Source organism: Pristis pectinata, chromosome 3 (genome assembly GCF_009764475.1).
Source record: "Pristis pectinata isolate sPriPec2 chromosome 3, sPriPec2.1.pri, whole genome shotgun sequence".
Classification (NCBI taxonomy): Eukaryota; Metazoa; Chordata; class Chondrichthyes; order Rhinopristiformes; family Pristidae; genus Pristis; species Pristis pectinata.
Window position 1 is genome coordinate 22,764,383 of NC_067407.1, and position 23,277 is coordinate 22,787,659.

The 23,277-nt window shown below is 41.3% G+C and overlaps 2 protein-coding genes across 4 annotated transcripts; one reads left to right on the forward strand and one right to left on the reverse strand.

Annotated features, from left to right (window-relative positions):
* Nucleotides 1-14: 14 nt before the first annotated feature.
* Nucleotides 15-7,950, forward strand: si:ch211-121a2.4 (transmembrane protein 205). 3 transcript variants are annotated; one of them, XM_052011440.1, is made up of 4 exons: nucleotides 15-394; nucleotides 3,367-3,510; nucleotides 6,830-6,993; nucleotides 7,615-7,950. In XM_052011440.1, exons 2-4 carry the CDS (start codon nucleotides 3,390-3,392, stop codon nucleotides 7,915-7,917), a joined length of 588 nt encoding a protein of 195 aa, XP_051867400.1. In that variant the 5' UTR covers nucleotides 15-394; nucleotides 3,367-3,389; the 3' UTR covers nucleotides 7,918-7,950. The 3 variants fall into 3 exon arrangements, with proteins under 3 accessions (XP_051867400.1, XP_051867401.1, XP_051867402.1); XM_052011441.1 differs by lacking the exon at nucleotides 15-394 and adding an exon at nucleotides 702-976; XM_052011442.1 differs by lacking the exons at nucleotides 15-394; nucleotides 3,367-3,510 and adding an exon at nucleotides 3,688-4,436.
* On the reverse strand, nucleotides 7,930-23,277 carry ttc4 (tetratricopeptide repeat domain 4). Its single transcript, XM_052011439.1, has 10 exons — nucleotides 23,054-23,277; nucleotides 18,851-18,968; nucleotides 16,832-16,993; nucleotides 16,050-16,127; nucleotides 14,313-14,437; nucleotides 13,537-13,623; nucleotides 13,134-13,366; nucleotides 10,656-10,740; nucleotides 9,466-9,548; nucleotides 7,930-9,057 (listed from the first exon to the last, which is right to left on the reverse strand). The coding sequence occupies exons 1-10, from the start codon at nucleotides 23,159-23,161 to the stop codon at nucleotides 8,946-8,948; spliced, it is 1,191 nt and encodes a 396-aa protein (XP_051867399.1). The 5' UTR covers nucleotides 23,162-23,277; the 3' UTR covers nucleotides 7,930-8,945.

A 23,277-nucleotide genomic window follows, 5' to 3' on the forward strand; every position in this document is an offset into this window, starting at 1 on the left:
GCGTTCGTCCCGCTGCCGTTCTGAGGCCAATGGCCTCAAGCAGCGTTCTTCGTTCTATTATAACCACAAGATCCCATTGTAACTCATTTACTATTTCAGCGATTAGAATTTCCCACGCATTAGCGCTCTCCGGTCTTTAAAATAAAACCGCCAACACGATTTCTTGACGTAATTGCCAGTTAAGACTACAAGTCCCATGGTGCTGCTTTTCACCGCGCATGCTCAGATTCGGAATCGGGCTCTGCTCGTATTAACCGATTGGCTCCGCCTTAGAAAACGTCATTAAACCTACTGAGTTTTTGAACCAATCAGCGGCGTCGGGCGAAATGGGACGTGATTGACAGTGTTTGGCTGTAGCGGAGAGTTTCCCTGTTGGGACAGGAGCATTCAGTGGGTGAGTAAGTTGCATTTTCTTGCACCTTAGGAAGCTTCACTAAATGCTTGAAGTTTATGGGCAAGTGCAACTTCGAGAACATATTCCTTGATGTTTTAATTAAGTTTTAGGAATTGCAATTTTTTTTACTGTAAATGAAGATGATTTATCCATAAATACTTAATCTTATTATTAATTGTGGCAAAAAGCTACATTTAAACGTGGGGTAGCTTTTGAACTTTTTATCTATTAAGGGGGCTTTGGAAACTTCTGCTTTGTTTTGGAGACAGGGTGAAAATAATTCCATAGCAAACATATATTAGTTTTGTTAAAGTTTGCAGTTTCGTTAACGAGGCCTGCGAGAGTCTCAGATCAAACTTTATGCTTCAACGATCGCCGCGAAGCCTCCATCGTCCCTCAGTCTCCATCACACGTATTCAGTCATTTCCTCTCCGGTACCCACCAACCTCACCGCAGTTTCGAATCTGTTTAATGTTGGCACTCAGCTCTGCGTGATTTCCTGACCGAAGCCCAGCTGAGCTACGCTGTAATTCCTTGGTCAATGAACATCTAAGGACGAACATAAGAACAATTTCGGGAACGGTGCGTTCATGCTTGTTGGCGTCGCCTACCGTAATGGCACCAGAACACACGATACTTACCCTTAAGGCACAAGTCTAGTCCTCTAACCAATGCCACATCACGTAGTTAACTGTTGATGTATCAGGCAAAACTTGTGACAAGACTTGACCATGGAAGTCCTGGAATTCAATCCTTGAGAAATCTAGTCCGCCTTAAACTATTTAAGAAAATTGCAACCACTTATTAAACGATCATGGTATCGCTGTAATTGTGACCACGGTTCTCTTTGCGAATTATCATTATTGTCCACTTGGCTTCTCCCGAAGCGTCAATACACAGCTTTAACCATCTGTTCACAGGGTTATGTGCAAGGAGAAGAATCAGCTTACTTACCAAACAATCTTTCAGTCACCTTTGCACTTCTGCAAACGCACCCGCCATCCAGTCAATCATGGCAGTCACATCATCCAAACATTACACCACACTCGGCAGGTCAGATGTGGGATGTTAATGAATGGGGAATTGTGATAGCTGTTACTAATGTCACACTTGAATGATTCCTTTGTGGACTACCAAGTGAGAGAAAGCTTTTCTAGTTTCCATCTCCTTCTCCTTTGTGTCGCTGCTTACTGTACAGTAGGTGGTAAGATCTGTGCCTGTATAATGGCAAGTTGTGTAGCAGTCTACCGTAAATCTGGTCATCCACTCTAGTGAGTACTTTAGGTCTCCTCCAGAACAGTACGGGGAAAGAAGTGTTTCAGCATGCCAATGGTCTGCTCTTTCATATTTTGGGTGGTAGTGAGGTTTTCATTCTATACAAGTGTGTACGAACTGTGTACCAGAGTTATCATCCATGTTATGGGTGAATAAACCATGTTGCCCATTGGCTACCCTTAGGAATGCCATGGTGCTCACATTGCAGCTTGCACAGTGGACTAATACAAAAAAAAGGTACTGCTAGTAGAATGCCGGCCATTTAACCTGTATGAGTTGTTATTTATGGTCCTGCACAAGCTGTATGATCAGCAAGTGTTTCCTTTGGGTTCTAGCACAAGATGATGTACAGTGCCTACAGTGCTGTATCTGCAATCAGAGACATTCTGCTCCATAGCAAAGCCAGCAATCCTGGCAAAATCATGAGCCCTTTCTGCCTACTGAACTCTAGTAAACTGTGAATGAAATGTAGTTCTTACGAATCGTGACCTCCCTTTTGCAATAGAACAGCAAACTAGGAGATGTTGCAAATACCTCTCTCCTGTTGACCTTTGCAACGTTGGAAAGCAATGTTGTATAGTCACACTAACAGCTGAAAGAAATGTAGTAGCAACTAACCAGTAAGTAATTAATCATCCCTTCAAAATAAAACCTTCCTGCTACGTTCACTTCTCTGAAGTTAAGAGAGGGTGCTATTTGATACACTGAGTGCACGATGACAGCAATGGCATCAATTCAGCCTGCTTTGTATACTTTGTTCACTGCATGTAAACGTACTATTGTTAATATGGCATGCATTGTGATTTTCCACACATGTGTCTGAGTGCCATGTGTCCATTGTGAAACACAGGAGCTTGTATTAAATGGAAGCTAAAGCTCTCCAGTTTCTTTTGCCCATGCAGGTTTGACAGAATCTGAACAACTAAAATGGATAATGTGTTTGGATATAAATACCCCTGATTTCAAAATTGAAAGATTAGCCAACTGGACTGAAACAAAAAATAGGCGGGATAACACAAATGATTAAAAAAAAAACATAAAGCAGAAATGGTTAATACTCTTGCAAAGAAACTGTTAATGCAATGGAAGTTAAAGCCAGCAAACAGCTGGCAATATTTAAATTGTGTGGGGAGAGAAAAGTTTTAGATCTGACTTTTCATCAGAATTCTTTGAGCAGAATGTGGTCAATTGGAATTTGGTATGGAGCTTTGGACAGCATTGTTGTCCTTGGGGCATACAAAGTGTGGAAGGAAGTTCCATGAATCCGGGGGCTGAAGTAGAAACAGAGATGGAGAGATGGTTAGTGCCATGCTGCAGTGAACTCAGGCAGTCATGATAGGGATAGTATGATAAGTTTGTAGCTTAGTTCAGGGTAAAAAAAGAACATCACAGTTGTGAACTGCCTAAGGCTTAAAAGCTGGGATGTAATTGGACTAGGGGTGATGTGAGTTTGATATGAATATGCCATTAGATGCCAACCTTGCTTTGTAAGACCAAACCACTTGTATTCAACTTAAATGGAATCGGGCTCACCCCCATTTCCTCATTTGGGCCAGTTGCCAATGTCCTGAATGACTCCCCTACCAAATGTATATTTTGTCTTCTGCTAATCATAGTTTGTTGGAGATGATCATCTTGTGCGCAATTTGATTTTCTTTCTCCAAGGCCAGGTATTTTTTTTTTGTAACTCAATCTAGGTTTTGGTCTGCCCTGCCTTTTGATGTCAACTGTGCCAATTGACATGCCTGCTGAAGGAGAAGCCACAACACTTGCAAAACTTCTGCACCTGACTTTCCTGTCCACGTTCTGGGGGATGCAGATATGGGTGACATTTATATCTGGTAGGTGTCTCTTTGCTGCACTAATTCTTTTCTGGAATTGTTGCTCGTAACAGGTAGATTTCCAGCAATAGAAAAAGTTTTGGTGGGATGAGGCCTATCACCCATAGCACCGTGAGAGAACCTTCAATCTGTTGCGGAAAAGGATTACTTGGACCCAGAGGGCATCTGCTTCAGAAAGCCTTTATTGTAGCATGATATCATGGAGAGCTCAGACTCCTAAAGGCGGAGTTCCGAAACTCTGCTCAGCAAAGGATTACGTTCATTTTTATAGTTAAAATATACGTGACAAAAAGCATTTACACAAGTACAAAAGTTTCACAGCATGTTCTAGGCGATAACCCGAAGCACCTATCAGCTTAGAAGTTACTCTGCCTGCAGCGTTAGGGTACATCATGAAACAATGATTCCAAAGAAAGACAAGTTCCCATGTCTTTCTTTGAGAACAAGCAAGCTAGATAAGGTTAGTTAGTTGGCAGTTAACCAAGGATAGACAGCTGTCAGCAGAAATGGTTTGACCCTTTTTTAATGATGCTTTAAATTTTCTTCCACACTTCAGCAGAGAGGCTCCAGCAGTTCAAGAAAGCTGTTCACCATCACCTTCTCAAGAACTTTTTTTTTCCCATTCACTTTTTAGGATCTGAGTTTTACTAGCCAGATTACCATTTTTTCCCATGCCGAACTACTCATTGAAGATGGGGATGAGCTGCTTTCTTGAACTACTGCAATCGTTCTGGTGAAGATACTCCTACTGTGCTGTTAGGTAGAAGTTCCAGGATTTAGACCCAACAAAGAAGGAAAGCAAAATAACTGAGGACACTGTGCAACCTGACTGCCAGTGCAAAGATGATGGTGTTCTTGTATGGTCACTGCCTTATCCTTCCTGGTAGAAGCTGTCAGGTTTGGAAGGTGCTGTCAGAATTGTCAAGGTGAGTTACTGCAGTACATTTTGTAGACAGTATACACTGCAGTCACTGTGTTCCAATCAAAGTTTATGGTGGTTGATGGGATATCAATCAAGTGGGCTGCTTTGTCTTGGATAGTGCTGAGCTTATTAAGTGCTGTTGGACTTGATTCATCTAGGTAAGAGGAAGGTGTCAAAACCAAAATGATGAAAAGTCTTTGACCCCGAAATGTTAATTCTGTTTCTCTTTCTACAATGCTGCCTGACCTGCCAAGTGTTTCTAGTATTTTCTGTTTGTATTCAAGAGAATGTACAGTTTAAATAAACTGCAGGTGAGAAGAGCAAAGTGCCAAAACTGCACTTTCAAAGGTATCTGCAGTTAGGACTTGAAGACTTCTGGAAATTACCTAAACCTTCACAAAGTCTTGGTTCCTACAAGCTAGTGTTCCCTTTGGACATGTTGGTGTCCAATATGAGTGCATGAGGACTTGAAACAGAACAGAAACCTGACCGAGGAAATTATTTGAAAACCTAGCAGGCATAGCACCATTACATTCGTGACCACTGTGGCAAGACCTGCAAGTCTAACGTTGGTGTCTAAAGCCTCAAATGCACCACCATTTGATTAGAATAGCTGCAATATCCAGCGTAACTTGCTGATCAAAGAATGCCTATAGGAATAATCTGATGCCATTCGATATAAAACTTTGTCTTACTCACTGCCACCACCTGTGGAAGCATGAGAATAATTCTTCTGATTTAATCAAATCTGAACAAAAATGGAGACAGAAGAAACGAGATTTAACTTCAGACATTATGGGAATGAAAGAGAAGCTTTGACTTTAATGCTTCAAGACCAGAACTACTCCTGATTAAGTTAAAATTGCCCTCATTGTATCTGTTCTCATAATGTTGAAAATGACGTTGGTAATTTTTGGAAATTCTATTCTCATCTGTTGCCTTTTTGCTAGTTCTGACAAAGGATCACAGACCTCTTTCTATAGATGCTGCTTGACCTGCTAAGTTTTTTTTTCCCCAGTATCTTATTTTTTGGTTTAGCTTCCGTTTCCAGCATCTGCACTATTTTAAAAAAAAAATTTTTTTTCAGATTACCAGATTAGAAGAAACCATTCACAAGTCAACCACAACTATAAAGTAAAATCCCCTCCCTCCTCAGAGCATTCAATAACAGCTCCTCAGAAAACCCATTCCCTTTGCATAACAGCCTATCTCCATCTGTTCTTTAATCTCTAAAGTCCAGGAATGTGCTGTTGTTTCCTAAATCTGGACCTTTGCTGTCCACACCATCACACTTGTAACATGTTTACACTCCTGCCACAGCACTAAAACAATCACATAACATTTGAACTGTACTGAGGTATCATCCTTGACCTGCTCGATTTCCCTATTGCCTTTGAAGACAGTCGCATGTTAAAAAGCCCAACAACGCTTTATTTACCTGCAATTTATGGTCTTCCATATCTGGCCAAAGTTTCTGTCCATTATTAACATGTCTTTCTTTCTGGAATTCCCTCCCATCTCTATCTCTCCGGCACCACCTCCAGTTTGTAGCCCGAAAAGTTCCATTTTACTTATCACCTATAGCCCTTGAGAACTACCATATCATTTGTTCTTATCCTCATTTGTCAATTCCAGACCAAGCAGTCTTGAGTAAAAATTTTTCAAGTGCCTGTAGCTGACTTTAAATTAGGGGAGAGATTCTCGCTTTATAAAAAAGCCCAGGTTAGCTTACTGCATTGCCGGTGAACTCAAGCCTGCATATTGAACTAGCTAACCCAGCATTTCCCATTATTGGAATGATTAATGGTTGCAGGGCAGGGTGGGTCATGGGTAAGCTTTTGAAATGGGGAAAGAAGTGATCCAGGAATCTACTAGAGTCCATTTGATATTTGTTATTGTTTGTTTTAAGCTCAGCAGAAATGATGGCTTTGTATTGGTTCTATTGCATAGACAACCTTTTCTTTGTTCTAACTGTTCTGAGTTTGTATCTGCTGACTTGTATGCACACTGTATTAAATTGCTAATTCTATTTAGAATTCATTCTGAGGAATGTGATGTTGTTTTGATGTGGTTATTTTGCACCCCGCACCCAGTTTAATATTGGCATCAAAACAAACTCACAGTGCTGAGCTAAATTAGATTTTAGGTTATCATTGCAAAGCTGTCCAAGTTGCCACGCATTATTGAGTTTTCAGTAGTGCAGAAGTATTTGATGTAGGTGAAGGGTATTTGTGCTTCATGGGTATACTATATCTTGTTTACATTTGGGATATCCTGAGACTAATAGATTTTGTTCTTTTGTTTTAGGGAAGGGTGTGGGGATCCACCTTGCTATAGAAGCAACAGTCCATTTTGTAACACTCTCCTCGATCTTAATATCATTGTTTTGTTTTGCAGGTTTTATCATGGGCAGCAACCTCACCAGACACACATTTGGCTTCATCCAGAGCAAACTCTTTCCATCCTACTTTCACCTTGGATCTGCCTGTGCTTTCTTTAACTTAATCATCTTTGCAATACATCATCCCAGTGAGCTGTTAAATGAAGAGGAGACATTTCAGGTACCATGTACAGTACTATTGCCATTCGATATAATTAAGAGATTTGGAAAGAACAGGAGTAAAGATGACTAATGTTGGGGGAAGATGCCCGTGGGAAGCCTTTTGCTATTGCGGAGGTACTTGTTAAGGTCGTCTATAGCACCCTTTCCTGCAAACTACTTGAGAGCGCTAGGGAAGGATGTGTAGGTTTGTCATTCCATCCTAGCTACTTCTTACATTTTCCTTCTCTTTATTTAAAAAAAATAGGTGGATGGCTTTGTTTTTATGTTGACTGCAGTAGTCATGTTGAAGAATGTGAATTATTAGCTGAATATCTGTTCACTTGCACAGATGCTTATTATATGCACTCAAGCTATGCAGGTGCATGGCATATTCTTGGTCTAAGAGGATGTAATATTCCAAGTGGTGGATATTAGGTGGCATAGTTGTCAGATATGCGGTTTAATCCATCTTCCTTGCTAATGTGACCTTAAGTGAGATGTCTTTGCTAGTCTCATGAATTTGTAACGACCATTAACCCACAGTAGAAAATGCCCTTCATTAAATCGACAGCAGTGTAGGAACTATCTCGAGTCAGATTTCCAACAGTGCTGATTTAAAATATTTATGCATTTCTTGCAGATTATAATTTTGTTCATTTGTGTTACTTTTGCTGCACTCAATGCTCAATGGTTCGGGCAGATAACTTCTGAAATTATGGCTGACATGCATCTGATTGAAAAGAGCTGTGGGCTTGGACAGGACATTGGATTGTCAACCAACAGAGAGGCCTACAACCAGCTGAAAGAAAGTAACCCCAAATACAAGGCCTTTTCAAACCAACTTGCACTGTATCACAATGCCTCATCTTTATGTAATCTGTGTTGTCTCATTTGTAATGGGATAAATTTGTACTATATGGCAACCAATTTAACCAAGTTATAAAGATGGTAAGAATAAAATACTTGGACAAGTTTATTTTTGAACCAGAATGTGAACCACTTTGCCTTGGTGAGCAGTAAACCACCTGCACCTTTCCACACATAGATTAAATGTCAACAGCACCACCTACAGTATGTAATCATACAAATTAGGGAAATACAGAAAACTTTGAACAGTATATTTTACTGGAATATGCAAACGAGTATCATTGAGGTGGTATTTCTGTCCATCTTAATCCTTGTTTGGGTAATAATGATGGATGTGCATGTGGACTTTCATTCTTCCTCTTTGCAATTTAATAGGATTAGGCAAGCAGTGATAAATCCATTTGGACCATGGCAAAGTAAAGAATCCCATCACTACATGTCAGAACATTCTCCTAAATTGTTGTAATTTTCCAGTGAATGCTGGTGACTAATGTACAACTTTAGATATACTTGGAAAATTAGTCTATTTGATTAGAATAGTTCATACATAATAGGGTACTGGAAGAAACTACTGTGGCCCATATAGCTAGTCTTGCTTTTTTTTAAAAAGCAGTTAACTGTCAGATCATCTAGTTAATGGGACAGTTAGTGAGAATACAAAGTGTGAAAGTCTGAAATTGCAGGGCTGGGAGAGCAAGAAAACTGAACCATGTCACCGATGGATGACTTATTAGCAGAAGTGGCCAGTTCTGGTACAGATGGAGCAAATTACCTAAAGTTGTAGAATTTGATATGAAGTCCTTGTGGCGACAATACACCCAGTTCCACAAATGTGCATTCATCATCCTATAAATGCAGACCACACTATGGTCAGCATCCTATAAATGCAGACCACACTGTGGGAATGAGATGATAAATTAAATCAGCTTGTGGTTATCCCTGCAAGTGCTCCATAAAGTGTTCACCCAGTCTGCATTCAGTCTCTCTATTGTAAAAGAGTAAACATAGAGTACCATGACTCACTGCTTCAGCATGAAGGACTGTTTTAGGACCCTTTCTTCAGTTTCTAAGTAGTCAATTCCTGCTGCAGATTGAATTCAAATACTAATTTAGATGAGTTAAGTTTCTTGAAGATTTTTTCCTGATAAAGTCTTCACAGAACGACGAACCTCTAACCAGAACTATGATTCTTGGATTGCCAGCCTTCACGACGTATCTAGAGCCAAAGATACAGTAAAACATGAATTGATACCAAAAATCACCATTTTTATGGAGCAGAAGAATTAATGTTTCAAATACAGAAAGCCTTAAAATATAACAGGTGCAAATATCTGTTGAGGGCCAAGATGCCTGGTAAATTTTTTTTTGTACGCTTGAATATGAACTTCAGTTTCATAAGGTAGTTGTGAAATTTTAAATCAAAAGTCAAAGGGGCCCCCAATCCAATGTCCAAAGATTAAAAGGACAATGGGCTACATCACTACCCAGCTATTTCAGAGTTGTAATATACATTCCATAGAATATTCAATTACTTTAAAGGTGGCACAGCTACTTCATACAAAATAACTATTTATGACAAAAAGCTCAGCACGAATTGTGGTTAAAAGAATGTCATTTTGCTCACCTGGGATGACTCAACACCTGGCGGAGGGTGTACACAGGGTCCACCAGGAAAAGACCTCCAGTCTGCTCATCTTCAAAATACAGCTATGGCCACAAATATTCCAAGCACCACATTAAATTAATAAAGTAACTTCAATTATGTTAAATATTACCAAAGACATTTAAGTTAATTTGCCCTTTCCTTGGTTATTACAGCAGTGTAAGGAATTAGGTTACAGATTTCACAAACATGCATTCCTTTCTACATCTTGCAATAGTTAACCAGGCCACCTACAAGCACATGCATGCCCAATAGTCCTGCCTTTTGAAAACTTGTGACAAGTTGAGTTATTTATGTGTATGAGTGTGATTACCAGAATGGATTATTATTGACTCATAAAGACCATTTCAACACCCTGAATACAAAGACTATTGTGTGCAATATTACTCAGAATGTGGTTAGCCTCCAAAGTAAAAAATTAGAAATAAAATGCTTGTTTTGAAGGTGCATTAGAAGATTTGTCCTTGAGCTCCATCAAACTTATTCAGAGTGTATCCCACTGTGAAGTATGAATTAAAACCACACAAGCGTAAAAACAAGAAGCAAAGTATATGAATGCTCTTTTACATCATTATTTCACTCCAAATTAACTTGTACAAGAACGATCCCATCTACCTCGCATTTTGCTAAATAACATGCGCAGCCCATATTCCAATTTATTTCAAAAACATGCAGTATTATGTGATTATGGCCAAGCAGCATGTATATGCCTGAAAGCTCGCTTAGCACAATTGTTTCCTTAGCATCAAGGATTATCAGGTGAGTGTCAGAATCAAAACTCTATTTTAGAAATTGTGGTTCTTTACTAAGTGCATGTTCTGAGGCTAAATTCGCAGATATGTGAATGATTTTTGTCCTTTCAACCTGATTTTTTAAAAAATTTTCTATCCCACGCTGCCTTTTTTAAGCAATTATCTGCTTCAAATATATTATGACAATACTGAGAGCTCTGTACTAGAACTTCTATTAAATTTGCTTATGAAGTGGATTGCAGTTCAACCAGAATAAAAAATTTTCCTTCCTAATTCAGCAATTAAAAACAAAGATAAGTTGATTGCAAGCCACCCAGAACAAGAAAATCAAAAGTCCAAACTGGCATTTTTATATGGTCACACTCCAATTAGATCCAGTAAACATCATTTAAGTCATACCTCCAAATTATCTGGCTCATATTTTTTTTCTGTATCCCATGGGGGCAAGTTCTCACCAAACATTACTGATAAGTGATCAGTAAACCTGAAAAGAAACAACTGATGTTAGTTCTACATAAGGCATAAAAATTCACCCTCAGGTACTTCACAAAGATACATTCAGTGCGGAGGGTGTTCAATGGCATGATCAGTCAGTACACACTGTTGATTCATTTCTTGTGGTCTCAGTTCATATTATTTCAAAAATATTTGCTGCCAAGCAGTCTCACACCAATTATACAACATAAAACAAGAATAAAGATTGCACAATTCCAGTATTTGCAGGTTGTCAACAACTTCTAGTGATATAATTCTAAGTAGCAAAACACCCCAAGTCATTTCAATAGAGTCATTAACAAAGATAAGTTGATACTAAGACACAAGAGAGACTGCAGATGCTGGAAATCTGGAGCAACACACAAAGGCACTGGAGGAACTCAGCGGGTCAGGCAGCATCTATGGAGGGAAATGACAGGTGATGTTTCAGGTCAAGACCCTTCATCTGGATTGGAAAGTAAGAGGGGAGATGGCTAGTATAAAAAGGTGGAGGGAAGGGGTAGAGCAAGAGCTGGCAGGTGATCCAAGTGAGGGGAGTGATAGGCAGATGAGGGAGGGAGGAGAGTGGGAATGATGTCATAATCTGGGAGGTGATAGGTAGAAGTGAAAGGGCTGAAAAAGACAGAATCTGACAGGGGAGGACAGTCGAGCATGGAATAAAGGGAGAGAGGTGGGGAGGGAACCAGTGAGAGGAGTGTGTGGGTGATGGGCAGATGGGGGGGGAAAAGAGGGGAAAGATAGGGTGATGGGGGCCAGTTGGATCAGGAGGTGAGAAAAAAATAAAAAAGGGGGAAAAAGGGACAGAGGGGAATGGCTACCGGAAGTTTGAGAATTCAATGTTCATGCCATCAGGTTGGAGACTGCCCAAGTGGAATGTGAGGTGCTGTACCTCTAATTTGCATTTAGCCTCAACCTGGCAGCGGAGGCGGCCATGGACAGATATGTCGGTGTGGGAATGGGAAGTGGAAATAAAATGGCTGGCCACCAGGAGATCCTGGCTGGCACGGCAGATGGAGCGAAGGTGCTCGATGAAGCGATCTCCCAGTTTGCATCCAGTCTTACTGATGTAGAGGAGACCACAATCAGGAGCACCGCATGCAATAAATAATACTGAGGGATTCACATGTGAAAGACTGCCTCAGCTGGAAGGGCTGGTTAGGGCCCTAGATGGTGGTGAGGGAGGAGGTGTAGGGGCAGGGACAACACTGCCCGGTCACAGGGATGAATGCCTGGGGAGGGAGGGATGAGTGGACAAGGGATTCACAGAGAGAGTGATCCCTGCGGAGAGCAGAGTGGGGAAGACGTGCCTGGTGGTGGGATCCCATTGGAAACAGCAGAGGTTGCAAAGAATGTTATGTTGGCTGTGGAGGCTGGTGGGGTGTTAGGTGAGGACTAGGGGATCTCCATCCCTGTTATGCCCAGGGGAGGGGATGGGGTGAGGGCAGAAGTGCAGGAAATAGAGATATGGGTGAGGGCTCCATCAATAGCAGTGGGGAGGGGGGAAACCCCGTTTTCTGAAAAAGGAGGACATTTCAGATGCCCTGGAGTGGAAGGCATCATCACAAGAACAGATGTGACGGAGACAGAGGAACTGAGAAAATGTAATGGCATCCTTGCAAGTTACAGGTTGGGAGGAGGTGTAGTCGGGGTAGCTGTGGGAGTCTGTGGGTTTGTAAATTGATACTAAACAATGCAAGGGAATATCAGAGCAAGTATCGAAAACCCTGGTCAATGGTAGATTTGATGCAGAATCTCACAAAAGACGGAAAAGGAGGTCGGTTGTGGGGTAGATGTTTTTGGAGAAAATTCCAGAGCTTAGAACCTTGCCAGCTGAAGCCACAGGCATAAATGTTGGAACAAATAAAACCAGATTTCAGCAAGAGACGAAATTTAGCAGAATGCCAATATTTTTGGAGCATTAGTGGTCTAGAGCAATTCTGCCAATGGGGAGTAGTTGAATTACAGATGTATCTGAAAGTGAATGAGAATTTTAAAATTGAGGAGGTGCTGTTTAACTGAGCTAATGTGTGTTAGCAAGTATGGGGTTGGTTGGTGGGTGCAAGCTCTTGAGCATCAGAATCTCTATAAACACAAGGACTAACACACCAGTGTGCACACAATGTACTCAATAAGGAGAAAAGTAACTCACAAGTAGTTGTTGCTCATTCACTGAAGGTTTGTTGGTGTGCATTTCTTATCACCATAGCAATAATCTGCAAGACTACAAGAATGTGCGACTGTACACCAAATCAATGCCTGCCCCCCCCCCCCCCCCCCAGATTGTACTAAAATCACCAGAGGCAATTTTAAGGTGCCCTACCCTCAAAAAGATGATGGCATTGATTTCCTAAAAGTAAAAGGCACCTTATTTTTAATACTTACCGGGTATCTTCGTGAAAGGCTGAGATGAAGTCCATTTGTTCATACTCAGGATATAGGAACAGTACAGGCCAATGTAAGCTGCCATTTTCATCCAGGTGTACCACATGGCCGTTCTCAGCATTTACTCCATTAAGCAGTGTCTTTAATATGCTGTTGTCCTCCTTTCCATCATCTTCATCATCAGAGTTTTGACTGGACAGCTCTGGAGGCTGAAATAATTTGATCTTTCTTTCCTATAGGGCATTAAAAAGGCAATTAAAGCAAAGCAAAGTATGGAAAATGCATGATTACATCACTATCAGGAAGCATATCAAAAGATCAGATACCTAAACATTATGTACAACGTGAAACTTGCAGTTAATTTGAAACATGCCTATTTTCTCCATTTTTCCAAGATCCCTACCTGGATAGCTTTCAATAAAGCCTCTGCTTGCACCCGTTTCTTCTTCTCCTTCAACTTTGCCTTTCTTATATTACGCTCTTCAACACGCTATCAAATAAAAAATTATGTCAGTAATTCAACACTAGATGGCATAATAAATCGAATAATAATCTGTCCATTGGGTTTAACTTCAATTCAAATTGATGGCTTAAAGTCATCCTGTCTCTGCTATGTTTTTAGGATTTTTGCGTGTCAAGAGTCTGCGCAAGTTCCTGCTGAGCAAAGAATCGCAGCACTAACCATCCTGACATTTTAAAGGCATGGTAGTGTAGCGGTTAGCGTAATGCTTTACAGTGCCAGCAACCCGGGTTCAATTCCGGCCACTGTCTGTAAGGAGTTCATACGTTCTCCCCATGTTTGCATGGGTTTCCTCCGGGTGCTCCAGTTTCCTCCCACATTCCAAAGACGTAGGGGTTAGGAAGTTGTGGGCATGCTACGTTGGTGTCAGAAGCGTGGCGACACTTGCGGGCTGCCCCCAGGACACTACACAAAAAGATGCATTTCACTGTGTGTTTCAATGTGACTAACAAGGAAATCTTATCTTATCTTAAAGCCATGCAAGAACTTGACCAATTTTATCAGCTAGCACTTTCTAAATCGGCAAGATCTTAGCTGCCCTGGAGAACCACACTGACCATCTCTGGTAACTATGGAATATGTATGTTGAATTGACTATATCTCCTGCATTCAGAACTACTTAATAACAGTACTTTTTATAGTCAATATCTAACACACACCATCTGTTTATCAGCTTTGGCTCTCAGTTCAATAAGTTGTTTTTCTTTTGGTTCAATCTGGAGGCCCTCATCACACCATGCTATTACACTACTGTAATTCTTCAGTTCAATGTAGCAAAGAGCACCTGTCAAAAATCAGAATCAAAATTTAAAACTGCAGAATAAATACCAGTGGAGAAACTATTATGCAAAAAAAATTCACCAATCAAGAAATCACAGTGAAACATTATGAAATCAAAACAAGTCACTTAACTGTTATACTACTTTTAATTATCAATGAGCAATCTAATAGATGTTCAACAGTATATGTGGTTCTGGAGCAAGTAGCAATTCTTAGTTCTTGTTCAATTAAAACAATGAGCAATAATAAAAAGGGGAAGGGATGGGAATGGGTGGAACGCTATCAGCTAGCACACCCATAGTTGATTTTGTGTTGCACTACTTTATCTAGATATTTCTTATCTAGATATTTAAGATGATAGGGGAGAGAGTTAAAGGGTATGCGAGTCATACAGCACAGAATCAGGCCCTTCAGCCCAACTCATCCATGCCAACTGTGTTGCCCGGCAATCTAGTCCCATCTGCCCGCATTTGGCCCATAACCCTTTAAACCTCTCCTATCCATGCACTTGTCTAGATGGCTTTTGAATGTTGTTAAATGTGCCCGCCTCAACCACTACTTCTGGCAGCTTATTCCAAATACGCACCATCCTTTGCGTGAAGAAGTTGCCCCGATGTCCCTTTTAAATTTCTCACCCCTGATCTTAAACCTATGCCCTTTTGTTTTAGCACCTCCCTCTCTGGGGGAAAAAACTATGCTTTCACCCAATCTATGCCCCTCATGATCTTATATACCTCTGTCAGCTCACCCCTCAATCTCCTCTGTTCCAGGGAATGAAGTCCTAGTCTATGCAACCTCTCCTTGTAACTCAGGCCCCCAAGTCCGGGCAACATCCTGGTAAATTTTCTCTGCACTCTTTCTAGTTTAATAGTATCTTTCCTATAACAGGGTGACCAAAACTGTACACAATACTCCAAGTGCAGTCTCACCAACATCTTGTGTAACTGCAATATAACATCCCAACTCCTATACTCAATGCCTTGACTGATGAAGGGCAAACTTTTTGCACAGAGGGTGGTGGGTATATAGAATGAACTGCCAGAGGAGGTGGTAGAGGCACGTAGAGTTACAATGCTTAAAAATCATTTGGACAGGTTCACAGATAGGAAAGGTTTAGAGGGACATGGGCCAGCCACAGGCAAATGGGATTAGCTTAGACAGGCATCTCAGTGAGCATGGACGAGTTGGGCCAAAGGGCTTGTTTCTGCACTGTATAACTCTATGAATCTAAATCCAACTGTGGAATAAAACATTGCAACATAAGTAATTACTACTGAGTATTTCAGGGCAATACAAATCTTTGGAGCTGTACTGTCCCATCGTGGAATTTGGGTTCACTCTTCCAGTTCTCTGCTTATGGAGTTCTCAATGCCACTTCTGTTTTTGCTGCAGTGAAAAGAGAAACTGGAAAAGTGCTTCCAAGTATTCCTTGTCGATTTCCTAAAGACTAAAGGGAAGGGACAAAAAGAACACAAAAGCTGTTTTTAAGAGGCTTTTGCAGCTCCTAACAGCCAAACAAGACAATCCCAGCAAAAAAAAACTAGGTCACAGACCATACTTCTCCTTGGAGCGGACAGGAAGAAAAATAAAGCAAAGAACCATTTCTGCAATACTACCTCTGATTATTGCTTTCAGGTGATTTGGTTTCAGTTTCCGAGCTGCAATCACATCACTTAGTGCTGATCGATTATTACCTGAAGACAGAATATCAAATCCAATAGTGAACTAATTTTACTTTTCTATTCATCACATTTTTTCTCCTTACCAACTATGTGCCATTACTAGGTGCAGCGTCTTATGGAAGAAAAACGTATATAAATAGCTATCATTTTCTTCTTAGCTGAGCCTAAGAACTTATAGCTTGTTGCTACCATGAGAGCTAATCTTGTAGTACAGTAACACTTAAATGTACTGCCTCACCTCAGCACACACTCAACTGCATTATAAAACAATTCTACTAAACACAATGTTATCGCTTCTGCTTCAAGTAAGATTACTGGCTTTATGAAAGGGTAGGGGAACAGACAGTCAGGAATTTTAATGTTAACATAAGCCACGTGGGCTGAATGGGATGATTGTGTTGCAACTTCTTTCTGATTTCTAATGGTTTTAATAACAAAAGGTGACAAACCATAATTAATTTTAGGTTGCAAACTCCTGTTTATGAAGAAATACAATCCAGCCCCAAACCCATCCACACTCAAAATTTATATCACATTACTTTGATTCAAAGTCAATTCTAAATCCTCCGTGATAAGTTTCTGAACAAATTACTACTCCCTGTCATACCCTTTCCACACTGTGTAATGAATTGACCCGTACAATCGGTATGCAAGACAAGTTTTTCACTGTCCCTCGGTACAAGTGACAATAATAAACCAACACCAATATGTTATACCCAAGTAAAATTGTGCCGCAGCTCTGTTCGTATAGAGTATGACACTTAGCTCCACGTCAGTGCATTTCCTCTTCAGACCCTCTGTGTAAGAGACCACTGCTTTTTTATAATTCTTTTCCTTGAAATACTGGTTTCCCTCATTCTTGTATGTCTTTGCAAGTTCTGTAAAACACATTACAATCTGTAAATATAGAAAAACTATCATTCAGACCAATAATATACAAATCTAATTAATCAATTAATTTTGCATGGAGGACCATGAAGGGCTTCATGGAACATAGAGTAATATAGCACAGGAACATGGCCCTTTGGCTCACTATGTCTGCACCAACCATGATGCCAATCTAAACTAATCCCATCTGCATCTCAAGCATTCCTATCATATCTGCTTCTACCACCTCCCCTGGCAGCACATTTCAGGCACATATCACACCGGGTAGAAAATCTTGCCTCGCAAATCTCCTTTAAACTTTCCCTCTCTCACCTTAAACCTATGCCTTCTAGTATTTGATATTTCCACCCTAGAAGACCCTACCCTATGAGTCTTACAACTTTATATATTTCTATCAGGTCACATCAGTCTCCAACTCTCTAGAGAAAACAATCCAAATTTGTCTAGCCTCTCTTTATCGCCAATACTCTCCAATCCAGGCAACATCCTGGTTAACGTCTTCTGCCCCCCTCCAAACCTTCCACGTTCTTCCAATAGTATGGTGACCAGAACTGCACACAATACTCCAAATAAGACCTAACCAAAGGTTTAAATGTGACTTGTCAGCTTTGATATTCAACGCCCCAACTAATGGAGGCAAGTATGCCATATTCCTTCGTTACCACCCTATTCACTTGTGTTCCCACTTTCAGGAAGCTATGGACATGCACCCCAAGATTCCTCTGGTCATCAATGCTCCCAAGTGTCCTGCCATTTACTGTTTACCTTACTCTTACATTTGACCTCCTAAAATGCATCACCTCATACCAGCAAGAATTAAATTCCATCTGCCATTTCTCTGCCCACATTTGCAACTGGTCTATATCCTGCCAAGTCCTTTAACAACCCTAATCACTACCCAAAACTTTGCCAATTTTTGTGTCATCTGTAAACTTTCTAATCAGCCCAGCTGCATTTTCATCCAAATTACTTATATAAGCAGTTGTACCAGAACTGATCCCTGTGGAAGACTGCAGGTCACAGACCTCCAGTCAAAGAAACACCCCTCTGTCTTATATGACCAAGCTAATCTTGGATCTGATTTACTAACTCACCATGGCTCACATGTGACTTAATCTTCTGGACCTGTCTATTATGAGGGACCTTGTCAAGTGCTTTACTAGAGTCCACTTAGACAACATCCACTGTCCTACCTCAATCATATTCAACACTTCCTGAAAAAAAAACTCAATTAAGTTTGAAAGACAATATCACCCCACACAAAGCCAAACTGACTATTCCGAATAAGTCTGTGTTTTTCCAAATGCAACTAAATCCTCTTTCAATGAATCTGCTTCAATAATTTCTCTCTCACTGATGTAAGGCACACAGGCCTATAATTTCCTGGATTGTCCCTGTTGCCCTTCTAAAACAAAGGAACAACATTGGCTATTCTCCATTCTTCTGACATCTCACCCATAGCTAAAGAGGATACGAGGATCTCAGTCAAGCTCCCAGCAATCTCGTCCTTTGCAAAATGTTTGCAGCATTGGCCTGAGATGCCCTCCAACTATTTCTGCACAATTTCAATGATTCAAACATTGATTACATTAAAGAAATGTAATTAAAATGTAGATTAAAAATAATAACTTACTTTCTCACATTTGGTAAATATACATTGGATATGGCCAATAGAGTACAGTTTAGAAAATCTATCATTTTACCAGCTCTGTATAGAACACAAAACAACCTGCCATTGATAGAAAATTTTATTCGGAGTATAACATTTTCTCTGAAGAAGGGATCTGTCAATTGTTCTTCATTGGGGAAATTTAGCATAAGTTTTACTTCATATATTTTGCTTGTACCTTCTGGAGATTGATCCTCATCATACAATATCGATTGGATGCAGGCAAGTTGTGGATGCTCCATTGGATCAAGTTCTTCTGGTGCCTTTTTCATAAACATTGGAATCTTGTCAAACTCCTTGACAGGGAAAGCAAATAGACATACGATCAGCATGAGCCAACCCCTTTCTTCCTTTAGTTTCCTGCTGCTGATATCCTTCTCTAGTTCCAGGTTGCTACATGACAAGCTGAGATGAAAGGGGTAAATGGCTCTTCTGTTATTGATCACAATTTGCACATTATCTACAAAGTTAGCTCTATTCTCAAGGCAAGAGGTAAACCTTTTGACTTTTATCAACGAGGTAAGATTTCCATAAATTGTGGGAAGTAAGATAAGATTTCTTTATTAGTCACATGTACATCGAAACACACAGTGAAATGCATCTTTGTGTAGATTGTTCTGGGGGCAGCCCGCAAGTGTCGCCATGCTTCCGGCGCCAACATAGCATGCCCACAATTTCCTAACCCCTATGCCTTTGGAATGTGGGAGGAAACCGGAGCACCCGGAGGAAACCCACGCAGACACAGGGAGACCGTACAAACTCCTTACAGACAGCAGCCAGAATTACTGTAATAATGTTATGCCAACCGCTACACTACCGTGGGTATTTTAACATAAAATAAAATATTACAGCTTTCTTCATTTAAATTGAAATTTAATATGAAGACCAATTCTCTGGCAAATACTTTGGTGTTTGGCTTTCTCAATATCCCAAGGTTTGCCTCTCATCCAATAGTGGATGTCCAATAAGTAATTAATAAGGAATGGAGAGGGTCACGAGGTGGTTGCAAGTTAGAACTAGATGTTGCCAGTAAACTTGTGGAAGCTGACCCCCAGCAATACACAAAAAGTGCTGGAGGAATTCAGCAGGTCAGGCAGCATCCATAGAGAGAAATGAAAAGTCCATGTTTTGAGCCGAGACTCTTCATCAGGACTGGAAAGGAAGAGGGCAGAAGCCAGAATAAGGTGGTGGGGGGAGGGGGAGGAGCACACGCAGGCAGGTGTTAGGCGAGTCCAGGTGATAGGCAAGTCCAGGTGAGAGGGGGAAGGTAGGTGGGTAGGGGAGGGGAGGGGAGGGGAGGGGAGGAGGAAAGATGTAATAAGCTGAGAGGTGATAGGTAGAAGAGGCAAATGGCTGAAGAAGGAATCCAGTAGGAGAGGGCAGTGGACCATGGAGCAGGGGAGGAGAGGAGATGGGCAGATCATCAAAGCGGGGGAAGGGAGCCACAGGAATAAGGGAAGACAAAGGAATAGGGGGGTAGTAAAAGAAGGGGAGGGGTTACCGGAAGTTGGAGAAATCGATGTTGAGGCCATCAGGTTGGAGACTCCCAAGGCAGAATATGAGGCGTTGTTCCTCCAACCTGAATCTGGCCTCAACATGGCAGTAGAGGACGCCATGGATAGACATGTCAGTATGGGAGTGGGATGTGGAATTGAAGTGGGTGGCCACCAGGAGGTCCTGGCTGTTGTGGCGGGCGTGTCAGCAGATAATCCATAGAGACAAGGGGATTCCAGAGGTAATGGTATGGAGCATGATGAGGCACCATACCTGGAGATCTTCTGGCCTCAATTATACAGGCAAGACCTGAAGTAACAAAGTTAGTTCCACTGAACTGGGAAATGCAGAAGAGGATTTAATGTACAGTTTTGAATTGCTTTATAAAAGTATGCAGAAAGGTCATAGAGAAGTGAAAATTCTCATAGTTAAGCTGCAGATGATCTAATTTGTGATGTTGATTAGGGCTGTGTGGTTAAAGTGGGAGAAATTTGATTGGAGAAATTTGGATCTGGAGTGTTGGGAAAGGTAGATAGTAGCCATGGATTTTAGAATAAATAGTATGTTCAAGGACTCAATAGGGACAGAAGCTTGGAATCAGAACAATCATTTGCAAGAATTACAGAGCTGTAAAGGGAAGGGAGGGAACAGAATAATCAGATGAGGGTAAAATCAGAACTTTAAATAGAGCTGAACATAATTTGGATAAATGGAGACACAAGAGACTGCAGATGCTGGAATCTGGAGCAACAAGCAAGATGCCGGAAGACCTCAGCTGGTCAGGCAGCATCTGTGGAGCGAAATGGACTTGATGTTTCAGGTCAAGACCCTTCATCTGGATTCCAAGTCCATCCAAGTCCATCCCTCCACACATGCTGCCTGACGCACCAAGTTCCTCCAGCGTCTTGTTTGTTGCATTTGGACAAGTGGGTTGTTAGAGAAAGGTAAAGTTAGCTTAGAGGTAAAAACGCATCAGTCATCAGTTAAATCAAGAAAAAAAGAGTAAAAGGTTAAAATTAAAAGGTGCACAATCTGGACGCACAAAGAATGTTATAGGGACATACAGCATGGAAACAAACTCTTCTGTCCACCGAGTCTGCGCTGATCATCAACTACCTATTTATATTAATCCGACATTAATCCCTCTTTTTGTTTTCTCCCCCCACACTCTCATCAACTCCCCCAAGATTCTACTACTCACCTACACACTACAGGTAATTTATAGTGGCCAGTTAGCCAACCAACCCACACATCTGTGGAATGTGGCAGGAAATCAGAGCACCCAGAAAAAACCCATGTGGTCACAGGGAGAACTTGCAAACTCCACACAGACAGCACCCAATATCAGGATTAAGCCCAGCTCTCTGATACTGGGAGGCCGAATGTATTACAAGACCAAAAAAAATTATGGCACAAGCAAGGTTAAATGGGTTACATTTAAAAGCCACTGGCCTGGATTAAAATGAGCTGCAGCTGGCAGTTCTTTGAGAGGATATTTCTGACTTCTGCACATGGACATTACAATCTAGGTATCAGGAACACACTGTAGATCAGCCGTTGGTGAACAGATCTCCCACTCCACCACTGGACTCTTTGCATCTGACTTGTCAGCTTTACAGCAGCCTATGTCATTCACTTTAATGGAGTTGCCAATCCAGACATCAAAAGGTAAGCAAAGGTAAGTGGTTGTCTTGTTTATACGTTAATATTACTTATTTAATTATTTTGTACCAGCTAAATGTCCTCTTAAACATTTCTATTTTTTTCCATTACTACTTTTAATTATTCAAATCAATCTCAACAGTCCATCAGGGAGATTTGTGACCTTGATGCTGTTCACCAACTATTGCACCTCTCTGAATATCAGAGAAAATTTTAAATAGTGAAGCTGTCATTGCAGTGCTGGGTTACAGCCTCTGCCAACTGAGATCTGGTTGCGTGTCGGGGGTGGGGGATGGGGGGCGCGGAATGATGACCTCCTGCACGCCCTAAACAGGTTTACGTGCAACTGTGCGAGGGCTGACACAGCTCGAGTCTCATCTGGCCCATTATTATCACAGGTATTCAGATACCTCGATGGCTCTATGCCTTGATTTTCAGGAAGGTCTAGACCTAGGCAATGTCTCATCACGAAGAATTCCAATAACACTGAAAAAAAGCAGAAGCCGCCACAATTTGCAGATCATGCAGTAACTAACTGATATAAGGGTAACTTCTGTTATAACCCTGAATATCTAATCTTAATCAGGCCATCCGCAAAATGCTGACAAAGTTACAAACCATTACTGATGATTTTACAATAACATTTGTACCATCAGGGAGATTTGTGACCTTGATTTGTGATTTGTTGGTGTACAAAATACTAAGAGGAATAGAAAGAGTAGACAGCCAGCAGCTCTTTCCCAGGGCACCAACGCTCAATACAAGAGGGCATGGCTTTAAAGTAATGGGTGGGAAGTTCAAGGGAGATATCAGAGGGAGGTTTTTCACCTAGAGAGTGGTTGGGGCATGGACTGCACTGCCTGGGGCTGTGGTGGAGGCAGATACATTGGTCAAATTCAAGAGATTGCTAGATAAGCATATGGATGAATTTAAAATAGAGGGATATGTGGGAGGGAGGGGTTAGATAGTCTTAGGCGAGGTTTAAAGGTCGGCACAACATTATGGGCCGAAGGGCCTGTGTTGTGTTGTGCTGTACTGTTTTACGATTCTATGTACCAGTATTTCTAAACATATGAAATTCTGTATCGTTTGAAACGTAGGAAATACGAGGAACACCAAGCCATTCGGCCCCTCGGATCTGCTGCACCATTCAATATGATAACGGGTGAAAACGCTCCTGATCATCCCACCCTCACCCAGCCCTGGCCTGTTTTCCCAATCCCACCTCTTCCCAGTTATCCTCGTTGAAGCCATCTTTGTACTTCTTCCCCTTGAACTGTTCGATGAACTGATCCATGCCATCGTCCTCCGCTGGAGCCGCGGCGGAAGCCATCGGCAGCCCCGGTTACAAGCCGGCCCCCGGCCACAGGAACTGATACACTCGCCAGCCGGCTACACTCAGCAACACGTGCTTCCGGCTGCACCGCTGCAGCTCGTCCCCGTCGTCCC